Source organism: Trichosurus vulpecula, chromosome 5 (genome assembly GCF_011100635.1).
Source record: "Trichosurus vulpecula isolate mTriVul1 chromosome 5, mTriVul1.pri, whole genome shotgun sequence".
Taxonomy (NCBI): Eukaryota; Metazoa; Chordata; class Mammalia; order Diprotodontia; family Phalangeridae; genus Trichosurus; species Trichosurus vulpecula.
This window is the reverse complement of record NC_050577.1, coordinates 68,067,135-68,083,705: the sequence shown is the minus strand read 5'-3', so window position 1 is coordinate 68,083,705 and position 16,571 is coordinate 68,067,135. Positions and strand designations below refer to the sequence as shown.

The 16,571-nt window shown below is 40.3% G+C and overlaps 1 protein-coding gene across 2 annotated transcripts in view; it reads right to left on the bottom strand.

The window, feature by feature from the left end:
- Nucleotides 1-13,519, bottom strand: part of WAC (WW domain containing adaptor with coiled-coil) — a 120,199-nt gene extending 106,680 nt beyond the window's left edge. The window contains exons 1-3 of one of the 2 annotated variants that reach the window (XM_036759313.1): nt 13,062-13,519; nt 12,665-12,701; nt 10,746-10,941 (exon numbers count right to left, since the gene is read on the bottom strand). In XM_036759313.1, coding sequence (XP_036615208.1) covers nt 10,746-10,941; nt 12,665-12,701; nt 13,062-13,102 — 274 coding nt within the window. In that variant the 5' untranslated portion in view covers nt 13,103-13,519. The remainder of the gene's footprint in view (nt 1-10,745; nt 10,942-12,664; nt 12,702-13,061) is intronic. The other variant, XM_036759314.1, reaches the window with a different exon arrangement.
- Between the last annotated feature and the right edge of the window lie 3,052 nt (nt 13,520-16,571).

The following is a 16,571-nucleotide window of genomic DNA, read 5'->3' as shown; positions in this document are numbered from 1 at the left end:
ATATGAATGTAATGGAATACTATTGTGCTATAAGAAATGAGGAGCAGACAAACTTCAGAAAAACTTATATGAACTGATGCTGAGCGAGGGCAGCAGAACCAGGAGAACGTTGTACATTGCGCGATGACTAATTTTGATACTTAGCTCTTCTCACCAATGAAAGGTTTTAAGACAACTCCCAAAGACTCATGATGGAAAATGCTATCCACATCCAGAGAAAGAGTGAGAGAGTCTAAGTACAGATCGAAATATACTATTCACTCTCTCCTTCTTGTTTTGTTTCTTCTTTCTTGTGGTTCATTCCATTGGTTATAATTCTTCTTTGCATCATGACTTATGAAAAAATGTTTAATGTGAAGGTATATGTAGAACTTATATCAGACTGCATGCTGTCTTGGGGGGGAGGGGAGAAGGAGTGGGAGAAAATTTGCAACTCAAAAGCTTATGGAACAGAATGCTGTAAACTAAAAATAAATTAATTTACAAGAAAAAAAAGAAAAGTATGAAGCACTAGATAAAAGAAGTATTCTCACTTTAATTTTAAATTTGCATTTAAGAATGCCTTTGGTATTATGGAACTATCCCATTCTCTCTCTCGAAGATTTAAACATTACTAAAATTGCACAAAGTATTTTCAAAAGGCACTATGAGCAAGATAATTTCTCAATCTAAAACTAATTCACTCTAAATTCTCATTAGTCAATCTCAAGGTGGAAGTGTAACTGATAACACTGATACCAATTGATACCACTAATACCAATGGTAATTGATACCACACATTCTTAAGTGAATGAATTTCTTTTCAAAGGAATACAGAATTTTTTCTTAATTTCTTGTTATATTAATATACAGTTCTGATACTAGATGTATTTCTACATTGAACTTTCTATATTTTTCAGCAAGGAAAGCGGTAATATTAATCTACTTCATTAAGCTGCTGTGAACTTTAAAGATTCATAGCTTTAAAATCTTTAAATAAATGACTTACCAAACTACAAAAAAGCATTCTTTATTGATGATTAAAAGTACCAAGTTAATAGTTATATATATAAAGCTGCACAGTTATCAGAACACCTAGAGAGATATTCACTCATTCATGTATTTATAAAAGGCCTAATTAAAAATAATTATGGTTCATTTACTATAGACCAAGTGCTTCTTCATCAACACATTATCAAGTAGTTAGTAAAAGTCTATGTTCAATGGACTTACATTAAAGCCAAAAGCAAGCACTGGGAGGAGGCACAAATCACAGTGCTAGGAACCAATTAGCAGAAATTTTCTCCAATTAACCTATTCAGCTTACTGAATACTAATAGGTTAATAGCCACACAGAGTAGCCTAATGTTTCTAATAACTATTCCAAGCATAACTCAGTTAAACAATCTGTCTATCTATATAGGGACACAATCTGAATACTCAATTTTGGTATACTGATTTACCGTACTGATTGTTTTGATCAGAAATCATAATCAGAATGATTTTCAGACCCATTCTGCTGCCACCAATATTGACAAAACCTTAAGCTTCAGCTTTTATGAGTCCCAATTCCTCTTTACAAAGTTACACAGCCCCTACATCAAATAACACTTGTCACAAAAGCCTTCGTGAAAAATAATTACAAAAGGTGTCACATAAATTCTACGTAATATTTAATACTATGAAGTCTTGGATTAAATAAGCATTTACTATTAGTGAGCACAAATAGAACAGGAACTAAATTACTGATAAAATTACTCAAGAATATACAAAATCACTATAAAAGTCAACTGCTAAAAATCCCATACCAAGACAGCCATGCAGTTAAGAAGAGACTTCAAGTTTCTTGTCCAGCTAAAGCCTTATTCAACTCATTTCCATATTATCTCTCATTTATTTGAACTTTTAAAAAAAGACTATCTTCAACAAATTCAATGCAATACATATGCTGGCATTCTCATTTGACGTTTGTGATTTCAATATTCAAACATGCTTCATTGGTCAAATATGAGGGAAAATGGTTAAGTAATGGATGGAAAGACACATTAGGAAGCTGAAGAAATAAGAAGGGAAAGGACGAAGTATGCTTAGTAAAAGGCTAATACCTTTTGATGGGCAGCTAGATGCAATGGATAGAGTTCCAGGCCTTGAGTTAGGAAGACTCATCTTCCTGAGCTCAAATCTGGTCTCAGAACAGCTATGAGACCCTGTGCAAGTCACCTAACCCTATTTGCCTCAGTTTCCTCATCTGTAAAAATGAGCCAGAGAAGGAAATAGCAAACCACTCCAGTATCTTTGCCAAGAAAATCCCAAATGGGGTCATGAAGACTCAGACACAACTGAAAAACAAAATCCTTTTTGATAACTGAGCATTTGCACACTCTCTCATGCATACACTATCTCTGAATAATTGCTTTTTTAGTCCACTCCTGAACAAAGACATAGAAGCAGTTCTAAAGGCTTTAAAACACTAATTAAAATAACTATTTCAAGAAATACAAATCATTTTCATGTTGAACAGTCCACAAAGGTGAAAGGCTATATTTCAATCCATTACTAATTACAAGCGTCTCTAAAGACCATATATTCTCTATTATTAACCTAATAATATTCAGTGCTTTTAGATTATAACACATTTTGCATACATTCTGTCAAATGATCACAAAAAATGAATTTTATTTTGACTCGTTTCCTAAAACAAAACCAATAGTCTAACATTGTCTTATCTTGCAATTGCTTATTCAAAATATAAAATTCAGCACACCCAAAGAAACCAAAACATTATTCTTATGTGTGCCTGCCTCACTACATTTTCCGATGGTTTCTTCCTTACCCTTAATCCTTTCCACAAAAGTAATTTCACTACCAAGAACATTTTTTTAAGAAGTCATTGTTTTAAAGTTTTTACACAGATGAAAGGAATTATGAAATCTCCCTCTCTAAAATAGTCTGGATTATATTCATGCCTAAGAAGACTAATTAGGTAGCCTCTCATAGTTCCTTCCTATCCTATAAAAATACAATAAAATGCAACAAAATTTAATGAAAATAAAAAACTGCAGAATTTAACAAACCAAAGTTCTACTTCAATCCTTCATCACGATGAACACTGAAGAAAGTATCTTTAGAACACAAGTTCTGAAAGGTTTTACTAAACCTCTATGTCAAATACAAACACAACAATAGCCTATGATCAGTGGATAAACAGGATAGATAAGTTCAAGTAGATCAATTATTTTTGACCACATACATGAATAAAGTACTAGCTTGGTAAATTTAAGAGTCCAGAGAACAGGAGCTGCCTCAAGACCACTGGCTCAGCTTTAAGCTTTAAGCTCAGCTCCCATAGCCATCATTCAGCAAAACAGTCTCCATGGCAAAGGAAGCCAGCCATTCCCATCAAATGCTGACCAAATGTCACCAATGGGATGGGCCAAACAGCCTAGGAGAAATAGCAAGAGAAAGGAGGCAGCATGTGCCAGCAGAGTCAAATCCTCACCATCAGCTTACTCCATTCAAACCTAGAGAGAAACAACTCAGGATCCAAGAGCCCTGAAAATAGCAGTACTATACTCCTTTCCCCATGACCAAACACCTTGCCTCTGCAGCCATCCTCAAGAAGAGCAACCTCTATGAACAAGGGGTCCTACCATCCTAACACCTAACACCAACTGATGACTAAACTGCCATCATCAAGGGAAGCAACCCTTGTGGAGATCTGACCTGAAAACTGCTTTTCCAAATACTCTGGTCCCTGCCTCCTTAGCAGCAAGACCTGTAAAAGAGAGTTCTTGCCACAAAAGTCCTTGGCACAGTCCAACAGTTTGACAGTAGTGATAGGAATGGTTTTGTTAGTGGAAATGATAATAAGGAAAATGCCTTACTGATTTGCTGGTATACCATAAAAACCATGGGACTTTCTGACTTGCGACTAAAACGTCCTTTGTGTTTCCTCACCCACTAGCTGTGAACTCCTTGATAACACACACATTCTCCCCTTTTTATTTGTATCCCCAGTGCTTAGTAAGGTGCTTTTGTATATTGCTGTTGTTCTGTTGCATCTCCAACTCTTCCACAGCATGCCGATATTTTCTATGGGGTTTTCCTGGCAAAGCTACTGGAGTGATTTGCCATTTCCTTGTCCAGTGGACTAACGCAAACAGAAGTTAAGTGACTTCCCCAGGGTCACAGAGCTACTAAGTATCTGAGGCTGAATTTGAACTCAAGTCTTCCTGACCCCAGAAGGAAAACAACTATAAGTTATAATTATTAAATAGTGGCTGGGCTAAAACAAACTCTTTAATCTTTCCAATACAAAAGATATATATTAGAACTTTTATTGTAACAAGATACTTTTAAAAACCAAATGTACGTGAAACTCAATTCTTAGAATCATAGATTTTGAGCCAGAAGAGTTTTTACAGGTCACCTAATAAGCCATTATTTTACAGTTAAGGTGTGTGAGGACCAGAAAGGGTAGGTGACTGCCTCGATCAGGGTCATAGACTTGAAGTGGCAGAGCAGATAAAATCCAGTTTCCTTTCCTCACGTGGCTTCTTATTTTGCTATACTATGAACATTTTACAAATGCGTTACTATACAGGGTTCCTTCAAAACTCTTAATCAAACATTTAGTAGTTTCTTCCAAATCCTAACAGTGAAAAAGTTACCTGCATCTTTAAATTGTATATGTAATACAATAAATAAATGTTCATGTAAATCACAGATGTTAGAATTAGTAAGCATGTTAAAGATTCCCTACTCTACCTCCTTCATTGTACAGCTGAAGAAATAAACCCCCTGCCATTTAAGCAACTGGCCCAGGATCACCCAACAAGTCAAAACTGTATTCAGCCCCAAGAACCATGCCATTGAAGTATGTAACACGGCATCTTAGGGATGTATTCTTTTTTTATGCAACCTCTAGAGCAGTGATTTACAATTATTACAAGGAAAGTTAGGGCACCACGGAACAGACCTATGTATGGTTCTCTTAAAAGAATCATGGTTAATATGTTCATTTAATAGCCATCACTGCCAGGCCCATACACACATTCTGATTTTAAAAACTAGTATAGTTTTCACAAAAACAGAAGTATAATCTCTCTTCAATCTCTAGAAATTTAAAGGTCAGATAAGAAACTAAAATTATACCTGTTTCATTTACTTGGTATCTCAATGTCTAGCGAAGAGTTGTGAATGTAGCTCTTAAGTTTCTAGCGATTAACATAAAAATCGAATTGGATAAATTTTTTCCAATTTTGGCAATCTTTCATTTGTTAAAATGATTTTTAACTCGCAGAAAAAATAATTAGTTATAGCAACGGAATTAAACAATCAACTTTCCATTACACATGACAGAGAAAAGAATACAAGTAATTTAAAAATTAATTTAAAGAATTTTACTATAATTCAACTTAGAATCTCCCTTGTTCTTATATTCGAACATAAATTATGACAGTCATGAAAATCACAACCAACAGAAATTAACGAAGCCTCATTTCCAGACTTGTGAAACTTTAGTTTGCAGTCCTAAAGGCAATTTCTATAGAAACAAATCTGCACCTGAAGTTAGTTATGGATTTATTAGTGATATCTGCAGTGTTAAAATGCCTTCTCCCTTCCAACTTCCATCATTTCCAAACAGTAGAGAACTAAAATATGATCCTCAGATAGTTCTTTTCTGTGTTAAAATGCAAATATCTTTCCTTAAGTATCTTTAAAGGATTAGAGGGATACAATGTGTACTTCCCTGACCAAATGTGTACTACCAGTCACTGAAGGGGAATTCTAAAAATGATAAGGTATATTAGATACATATGAGATGAGGATAGAGATAAAGTAAAGATGTGTGCAGATCTAAAGGGTGCTAGGGGGTGAGGTGGTGGGATGTTGGGGAGTGGGAGTTCTCTTAAAAAAAAAAAAAGAGAGGAAACACTAAGAAACCTGAATACTTATCACTCAAGATACCCTGATATAGGGCAGGAGCAGCCTCAGAGGAAGGACTTAAAATTATAGGTAGGTGAGGAAAAATATAATTCCTAGGAACAGTACCTGGTGAGTGGGTGAAACAAACAACTGCAAAACCCTGGTTTAAAAATCAGAAGCCAATAAAGAAACAACTACCTGCGGCCCAAGCACCAATGAAATATATTCTCTAAAGACCAAAGGGAAAGCTTATTAAATAGTTCCACTAGGGACTAAAAGGTGGACTAATCTAAGAACACATAACACCCAAAGGTCAGGGACTTAAGGAAAGGCCTACAGACTGAAGGGAGTGATAAGAACAGTGAGTAGCTGAGATTATTTAATGCTCTAACTAAATCAAGAGAATTTAAAAATGTAAGCTCTCTCTCTCTTCTTAATTTTAATTTTATAGTTTACTAACCTAAAATTCCTCATATTATACAAAAGCTTGCTTATACACATGAAGTGACTAAGTATGTTGGCTGTGAACGGATCCGATAGAAAAGATTACAATTAGGATTAAGATGAAAGATCTTTAGCCTTTTGGTACTCGAATGCTGAGAGTAAAAAGAACTACAGATCCTACCACCAACAGGACACAGGTTGTACTCCATTTTCTTTCCAAATATCAACTACTTTTTAAGTACTATATAGCCAATGGAACCTCTCATTTCTGGAAGATAGGATTCTAAATGTTGTGAAGAATTAACTTATTGACTGACAGCTTAGACAGTGCACCCAGAAAATGAAAATATTGTCAGTTTAAATAACTTATACTATTAGGCTTTTATTTTAATTTCATATGAAAATGTTGTTTTTAACTATCACTCTTCGCAAATGATATAATGGTATACTTACAGAACTAAAAACTCCTGAAATAATTAACAAAGTTGCAGGATATAAGATAAACCCATATAAATCATCAGCATTTCTCTGTATGATCAACGAAGCCCAGCAGCAAGAGACAAAAGAGAAATATCATTTAAAATAACGGTAAACAATATAAAATACTTGTGAGTCTACCTGGCAAGACGGACCCAGGAACTATATGAACACAATTACAAAACACTTATCACACAAAAAGTCCAATCTAAACAACTGGAAAAATATCAATTGCTTATGGGTAGGCTGAGCTAATATAATAAAAATGACGATTCTGTCTAAACTAATTTACTTACTCAGTGCCATACCCATCAGACTACCAAAAAATCATTTGATAGAGCTAGAAAAAACTAACAAAATTTATCTGGAAGAACAAGAGGTCAAGAATATTAAGGGAATTTAGTGAAAAAATACAAAGGAAGACGGCCTAGCAGTACCAGAACTCAAACTATACTATAAAGCAGTAATCATCAAAACTATCTAGTACCGGCTAAGAAACTAGAATGGTGGGATCAGTGGAATACATTAGGGATATGAGACACGGTAGTCAATGACCATAGTAACCTAGTGTCTGACACTAGGCCTTTGCAATAAGAACTCACTATTTGACAAAAAATGCTGGGAAAACTGGAAAATAAGACACAAACTAGGGATAGACCAACATCTCACACCATATACCAACATAAAATCAAAATGGGTGCATGATTTAGACCATAAAGGGTGATACCATAAGCAAATTAGGAGAGCAAGGAATAGTTTACCTGTCAGATCTATGGAGAAGAGAAGAATTCATAACCAAACAAGAGACAGAGAGCATTATTAAATGTAAAATAAATTATTTTGATTATATTAAAATAAAGAGCTTTTACACAAACAAAACCGACGCAAACAAGATTAGAAGGAAAGCAGAAAGCTGAGAAACAATCTTTACAGCAAGTGTCTCTGATAAAGGATATAGAGAAACAAGTCGAATTTATAAGAATACAAGCCATTCCCCAATTGATAAATGGTGAAAGGACATGAACAGGAAGTTTTCAGATGAAGAAATTAAAGCTATCTAGTCATATGACAAAATGCTCTAAATCACTATTGATTAAAGATATCAACATGAATACAACTCTGAGGTAACACATCACATCCATCAGATTGTCTAACATGACAAAAAAAATGACAAACATTGGAGAGGATGTGGGAAAATTGGGAGACTAATGCACTATTGGTGGAGTTGTGAACTGATCCAACCATTCTGGAGAGCAATTTGGAATCATGGCCAAAGGGCAAACTGTGCATATTCTTTGATCCAGCAATACCACTACTAGGTCTGTATCCCAAAGAGATCATAAAAAAGGGGAAAAGACCTACATGTGCAAAAATATTTATAGCAGCCCTTTTCATGGCAGCAAAATATTGGAAATTGAGAGGATACCCATCAATTGGGGAATGGCTGAAGAGGCTTTGGTATATAAAAGTAATGGAATACTACTGCACAATAAAAAATGAAAAACAGGCACATTTCAGAAAAACCTGGAAAGACTTTTACAAATTGATGCAAAGTGAAACGAGCAGAACCAGAAAAAGATTATATACAGTATCCACAACACTGTGTGATGACCAACTATGAATGAGTCAGCTCTTCTCAGCAACAAAATGATCCAAGTCAAGTACAAAGGACTCACGAAAGAAAATGCTATCCACATCCAGAAATAAAACCGACAGACTCTGAATGCAGATCGAAGCTTATTTTTGTCACTTACTTTATTCTTTGTCGTGGTTTTTTTTCCTTTTGATCTGTTTCTCCTTTCACAACTAAAACTAACATGGAATTATGTTTTACATGATAGTACATGTATAACCTGTATCAAACTGCCTACCATTTTCAGAAGAGAGGAGGGGATGGAGGGAAGGAGAAAAATTTGGAACTCAAAATCTCGTAAAAATGAATCCTAAAAATTGTCTTGATATGGAATTGGGAAAAAAATAAAATTCTATTTAAAAAAGAAAGAAAATGCTGTTTTTACATTAAAACATATATAGTTTTGCCACAATTCCTTGCTCCACTATTTTAAAAAGAGCTATATTTCAAGTAGCCAAACCAAGTTGCTACTCACATAGCATACAGTCTATCCAAAAGTAAGCTTATAACACCTGAAGAAAAGGAACTGTCTCTTTGCTCAGGACACCTCAGATAACTCAATTTCCCTCTTGAATGTACATAAATCAATAGCTTATTTTAAATCTTTCTACTTAACACAACATCTGCCTACAGACAACCAATCTTGTTTGTTTCCACTATCAATTGAACAGGCATTATGTCTACCCTATTAAGTAATGTCAGAGCAAACTGCTCCTCGCCTACAAATTTTTGTCTGTTTAGAGGTCATGCACAACCAGAAAAATGACTGGGTCAGTAACCTATGAAGGTGACAGTTGTTATCAACCTGAATATGTGCTGGTATACCCTGGAAACTGAAAGAAAAAAAAAGTCTTTGGTCTATTAGGAAGATGAACTATGAAGGTTTTTTGAGAAAAACATGGAAAAGAAATAAATTGAGATGGCAATGTACTAAAGGTTTTCAACTTGTATAAATAGAGGGTATACCCTTACTAATGCAATGATAGGTTCACCAAGAAGTGGAAAACACAAATTATTAAAAACTTAGTGGTAGATTCAGAAAATTGGGGTGCCATATGCCATACCAAGTCCATTATAAGAGATCATTTTCCATCTAGATCATCCTATGGGGGAGTGTTGCACAATGGCTGGAGAGCAAACCTCAGAACCAGGAAAACCTTGGTTCAAGTCCCAGGTCTGATATATACCCACTTTGTGTCCCTAGCACCAACCTGCCCTAGGCAGCTCTCTTAAGATTGTAAATTGTGGAGGTATGAACCAGTATTGATAAAGAAAGTTTCAGGAACCCAATGACAGAGAAAGTTTCAGGGACCAATAAAATCACAGATCCAGTCCCTATCTCTTATCATTCTTTATACTATGAAGAGCATTAACTTGTATGATGATCTTAGTTGCTGTCAGTTAAATAACAGAAGTTATCCACAACGCAGGGAAAAAATTAGCACTTAACTCAGTGAGTACTTTAACTGAAATTTTAAGAAAATTAAGACTGGAAATTAATGATAGCTCAACTGAGTGACAATAATACAAGTTTACAGACCAATCTAAAGTAAGCAGAATCTCTGATTCAAAGTTCTTAAATAGGATACTGCATCAAAAGTTCAACATTATTTGAAGCTGTACAACTGGTCAAGTAGCAAGTATAGAGAATATGGCCATTTATTAAAATATGAAACATTACTTCATAAAAATTTTCTATCTGTAAGGGGAGAAAAACGAAAATATCTCCAGGGTCATGAGGAAAATGGAAAATAATGCTGGGGAAATGTTTTTAGTGTTACAAAGTTTTTACATTTGCCACAAGTATCTAAAATTTCAGTTTTCAATTTCCTCTGAGGATTTAAAAGTTATCAGAAAGATATAAACTTGAATGCTTATTTTTTTAAAAACACCCAAATAATCTAATTTAAATTATTTTATGCCTTTTTTTACAAAACATGAGAAGACTGGTCGTATATATTTCCCTGACTTCAAAATAATCATAGCTCTTTTCTATACACATCCATAAAGTCAATTCCTAACCTCTCCTCATGTCCCAAGCAATACTATTATAGTCCTGGTGAATCCAGATTTCAATTTCTAACTGTACATCTTACTTCTGATAAATTAAAGAATCAAAATATTCTGACCAAAAAAAAAAAAATAAACGAACCACTGATGAGATAAAATGGCAGGGTTCACCAGTAATAAAATAATTCTGCTCACTGTTTCATAGATGGATTTTGATCAACCATACCAAAACAATTTCAAAAGGCATAAAATTTTTATAAGTAAAACTACTTACCACCATCCCTCTCTCTAACTCTGTGAGTATGCACGCTTTTTGCTTTACTGTGACCTGTGCTGTCACTATATTTGTTTTCAGGACTATCAGATCTTCGCAACATTTTATTTGGTGGTGAAGGATCTGTGGTGTCTCGCATCTTTTCATGTCGGTGATCGCCACTACTGGGGTGACTCTTCGATGAATATTTAAGAGCCTGTAAAATATCATACAAAGAAAAGCATAGACTTTTAACTTGAGTCCTCAATTATAACATGAAATCTACTTCATTAAGTTTCATGACTTATATCAACAAAACCTCAGTTTTAATCAAACATGATTCAAGAACTCAATGTGTCTACAAATAGCCATGATTCAAAATAATAATGAGATATATAATCACTCCATGGAATATTCTAGAGTTGTTGCTTGAAAAGATCTTGGGGCATCATTCCTTAATAAACCTTTTTTGGGAAGGATGAGGTGGGGAGAGAAATGACCTTATAACACCATACAGTTAGAGCCAGAAGGGACTTAAAGGTCATATAGTCCCACCACCTCATTTTATAAATGAGGAAACAAAGTTCAGGATAGTTTAAGTGACCTGCTGCTGGCAGAGGTAATAAGCAGCAAAACTGGGATATGAACCCAAATCCTCTAATTATACACAACCAGCATTCTTTCTATTGTTCCATGGTGATTCCCTATTGTCTATATTCCCCAAATTATTTGGACTTTTTGCTATCTATTTAAGTTGCCATTACCCACTTCTAGGAACTGTTAAAGCATAAGAAACCAACAGCTGAATACTAGGTTATCCATTTCTGCCCTAAAATTTTACATATGTATCTAAATAGGCACTAATGGATTTCATTTACAAGAACACCTTCAATCACAGGACTTCATCTCTCTACATACAAAAAGAAAGGAATAAGAATAAATGACCTAAAGTTAATTTCTGACTCTGAGATCCTACCTTACTAAACATTTAATTTTAAAGCTAAATGATCTAAAGTCTCTTTCTAACTGGGATCCTGTGTTACTAAATATTCAATTGTAAAGGTAAAATAAAATGCAAAGGGTAACTTTGAAAAAGTGCTGCCTTTGTAACAGAATCAGACTTACATACTCCTTACAGAATTAAGCAGGTCATTTCAGGCTATTATAATGTGCAATTATATCAAGGGAAACATGACCTATCCTTTAACTTCTTCAAAACAAGTATTATGTTGTGTTACATACTGCTGTATGCTGTAACATACTTGGTTTGAAGTATAAGTAGTCAATAAACTTTGAATAAGAGAATTACTGGCTGTGGGATGTGCTCTCTCATTTAGACGCCTAAGTGTCCTTTGACAGCTGTCATCCATTTTTGATGGCTTTTGAAAAGTCATCAATTTAAAAGAACCAAAAGGACTATCCTACACAAATTCTGATGAGACACTGGTTAACTGCTGCCCTGAAAAGGAACCAAGACACCCAAAACACCAGATACATCGGAACCTATATCCCAAGTTTCCAAGTCCGGTTCCTACTCTTTACAGGCAGTGAAATCAAGTCATTACTACAGACCGGGGTTCAGAATTTTATACACTGCCCTAACTACAGGAATTAACTTGCTGCCTGTTTTAAATTTCAGCAGGCTGCACTCTCCCCAAACATTTAAGCCAGGGAGGCCTCCAAAGTCACTATCTCCACTCTCCCCTCGACCTCCTCGCTAGAATACCCGGGCTGTCGTCCCGGGCCCCCATGCGGGTCGGGGGGAGTCGTTACCCCGGCCTTCGTGGGGTTCCGGGGGGCTACTTTCGGGTTCGTTGCCCGGCAGGGCCTGCGCCGACGGCTGAAGCCTAAGCTCGAGTAGCAGCAACCAGTCCCTCCCTCCTCCCGCCGGCCCCCTCCGCCTTCCCCGGCTGTCCCCTCCCCTAGGACTCGGCTGGTACCTGGTAGGGCTGCGAGTCCCCCCTCCGGTCGTGACAGCTGAAAAACAGGAAGACAGACAGCGACATTAGCACCCCAAGAGGAGGCGGCGAGCAGAAAACAACCGCCCCCCCCCGCCCCCCAGGCCCCTCGGCCGCCCGTTCCCCGCGGCGAGCCGCCCACGGGCCCGGGCCGCCCGCACGGCCGCGGGGCGGCGGCGCCGATGGGTCCCGGCGGCCCGGCCCGGTCCGCGGCCGCCCCCGCCGCCTCCTCGCAGGCCGGCCCGGATCGGGGTTAACAACAAAAATGGCGGCTCAGCCCGAGCTAGATAAGGAGGAACATCCCCCCAGCCCCCCCGCCCGCCGCCCCCGGCGCGGCCCGGCCCGGCCAGAGACAGACATAGAGAGAGAGAGGATTTACCCATCACTGAGTCTCTGCTGTTTCCTCGCATACATTACCATCAATGCCCGGCCTGTGTGTGTGTGTCGGGGAGGGGGGGAGAGGGGCCGCGGGAGGCGGGAGGCGAGCGGGCGGGCGGACGGGCAGCGGCGGCGGCGGCGGCCGGCACCCCCTCAGCGGGTCTCAGCGCCGCTCCGTTACTGGCGCCGGCGCTCTCGGGCCATGGCCCTCCCCCGGCACCGCGCACACGCTCGCTCGCTCGGCCGCTCGCTCCGTCCGTCTCCCGCACGCTCGCTCGCTCTCGGCAGGGGCAGCGGCGCCAACTACACCGCGGCAGCGGCGAACCGGGGGGAGGGGGGGAGAAAGAAGACGCGACCGGCTCGGCCCAGCGGAGAGCGACGGCTTCCTCCGCCTTCTCCACCTCCTGCTCCTCCTCCGCCGCCCCCTCCTCCTCCTCCTCCACCTCCTCCTCCTCCACCTCCTCCCCCCGCCGTCGCCGTCGCCGTTGCCTCCTCCTCCTCCCGCCGCCGCCGCTGCCGCTGCTGTTGGTGCCGCCGCCGCCGCCGCCGCGCCTCCAACTACATCCGGGCAACTCGGACGCCACCGCCTTCGGAAAACATCGGCAGTTTCCGCCGAGCCGCTCCTCCCCTAGCGCTTACTCCGTCTCCCCTCCCTCCCCCGTTCCCGAACACCTGCCTCGGGACACTTCGGCTCTTTCCGGCCTTCCTCTTCCTCTGGGACCTCGCTCGCCTCTTCGCGACCCGTCAGCTCCTTCCGGTTCCGCCGCTCCTTCCCCACGCTTACGTTCCGTTTTCTCCTCCCCCTTCCTCTCATCCCTCCCTCCCCCCGCCCGCTGAGCCCATCCTTTTGGCGCGCCCGAGGCCCAGGCTGGGTTAGGTGTGTGCTCGGAGGAAGCCTATGCTGCTGGGGAAGTGGTGCGCCCCGAAGTTCGGCACCGGCTTCCCGTCGCGGAGGCGACTGCTCTCGGAGGAGGGGCTGGTGGGTGCCTTGGCGCGGGCGGGCGGCCGGGCGCGGGCCTGCTTCTGGGAGGAGGGGGTGCGCACCGCGGTCACCCCGAGGGCCAGGAAAGCATTTCTGTCCAGGAAAAGGAAACTCCTGCGTTCTCCTGACCCTAGAGAGCCCCATCCTGGCCTCCTGCACGAGGGATTTATGAGAAAGCCCAGATCGGGACCGGGCCTCTTCCCGAGCCCGCCTGGGGACCAGGCCCTCGTGGGCCCGGGACCTGCAGGTCCGCCCCTGGCGGCTGAAGAGGCGCATGGCCTCCGGGGCGCCACTGCTGGCGTGGAGGGAAGGGAAGCTTCGAGGCCTGGGCAGGTAACTGTAGGTGGAGGGTCTGGGCGAAGGGAAGCCTGGCTGAGGGTCCGACCCCGGAGCCGGGGGATGCCCCTGCCCCAGGGTTTCCCGCCGGTGCCTTCTCCTCCTCTGCTCTGCCGGCCCCTCCTGCAGGCAGCCTCCATTTATTTCTAAGAACTATTCGCTTTCCTCCAACTCGTTAGTCTCCCTTCTGCACCTCCATTTTTCCCCTTTCTCTAGATGTATGTGTTGAGAAAAAATAAAATCCAATTTGGAGTTGTGTTTTTGAGTTGCTCAACATTTTACCATTGTGTTTGGGACACTCAGTACTGTGAGCTTTGTGAGAGTAAGGACCGGGATTTCCTGTTCTTTTGGGGAGGGGGAGCAGGGATTGGTGGGGTTTGTCTTTTTCTTTGTTTCCTTGGAAAAATTACCTGAAAGTTATTGTATTAAGCAGGTCTGGACTGGAGTGGAAGGTTTGGGGGCACACTGAAACGTCTTGGGAAAGGAGATGGAATAAAAAGGGACAGAAATTTTGCTTTACGGTTTTGCGTGGGGGGCCTGGCCTTATATAATGCTCTAAGGCTTACCTGGGAAGTAGGTGCTATCCTGCTGTCACTGTGAGGGAGACCGAGGCAGTTATCGATTAAGTGACTTGCCCAAGACCACAGAGTTAGTGCATGGACTTGAATTCGAGTATCCTCCACTCCCGGCACAATGAACTATTAGCTGCCTAGGTACCAACAACAAAAAATCACTACCATGTGTTGCTTTTTGGAAGGTTGCAAATCTCAGCTTCCTACAAATTATCCTCCTGTTAATCACATTTAGCCTTTGTATTTCAGCTCATTTTCTATTTGATCCAATCTGACTAGGCCAAGGGAATCAATCAGTAAGCATTTACTGAGCAACTACTGTGGGTCAGGCACTGGGCTAGGTGCTTGGTATACAAAAGGAAAAATGAAAAGTCCTCCGACCTCGAGGAGCTTACAGAGGATTTCCCGGACCTGAAGTGGAGAATATCTTGAGTTCTGCTTTAGCCTCTGACACTTATTTGCTGCATGATCCTTGGCTGATCGTTAACCTCTGCACCTCAGTTTCCTTATCTGTAGAATGAGGGTAACTATTCTACTTACCGAAAAGAGCTGTGAGGTTAAAATATAAGGCATTATATGTTTGTGATTATATTAGTAATACCTATTACCTAAGGCATTATATAAATGTCAGTAATTTGCACCACACAGTATTAGTGGAATTTTAACATTTACAGGGATGCTCATACTGCATAAATGATAAGCATCTGTTGTCTGTGTTCATAATTGCCGTGAATAGTTTTACTTGTTCTCACTTTAAAAAGAACAATGACTATTTTTCTCCAAAAGAAAATGCTTGGCTCTTCGGTCAACTTTTGGGATGGAATGGAAAAGCATTAAGTGCTAATTCCTGTGCTAAACACTAATAATAGCTAACATTTATGTAGTGCCTACAATGTGGTAGGTACTGTGCTAGACACTTTGCCAATATCTCACTTCATCCTGGCAACAATTCTTATTATTCCCATTTTACAGGTAAGGAAACTGAGGCAAACAGGTTAAAGTGATTTGCACAGCTAGTAATTGAGGATATATTTGAACTAACTCTACTCCCAGTATACCATCCACTCCCTAGAGATGATCCCAGATCCCAGTGAGCTCACTGTGTTAGAGGGACACAGCATTTGTAGGAGGGTGCAGGTTCGTGGCAGCTGCAAAGTCTAGGTGATAATAAGGATCTAGCAGGCAAAGCAGCAGGGGTGGAGCAGCAGCAAGATGCTGCTTTCTAGTAAATCAGCCTTGGCTTGTGGGAAAAAAAAAAAAAAAAGGAATCCTCCAGAAGAACAGCTAAGATCCTGTAGTGGAAAGAGTGCTGGATTTGAGGGCAGAAAAACTTGGACTGACACTTTGTCTAGCACCTACTGTGTGACCCAAGGGCAAATGATTTAGACTTCTCTGAGCCTTTTTCTTTATCTAAAAAATTGGCCAATCCATGCCTGCTTCCCCCCACCCACTACCTCCATTACAGCAGGTGACCTAGCTGTCCTATTTTTCTGGGAAGATTGAGGCCATCAGAGATAAGCTCCCTCAGCCTCCCTCTTGGATTTCTCAAAAGCTATCAAAAAATTTTTTTTTCTTTTACTCAGGTCACAGAAGAGGTATCCTTATTTTTCACTAAGCCTAA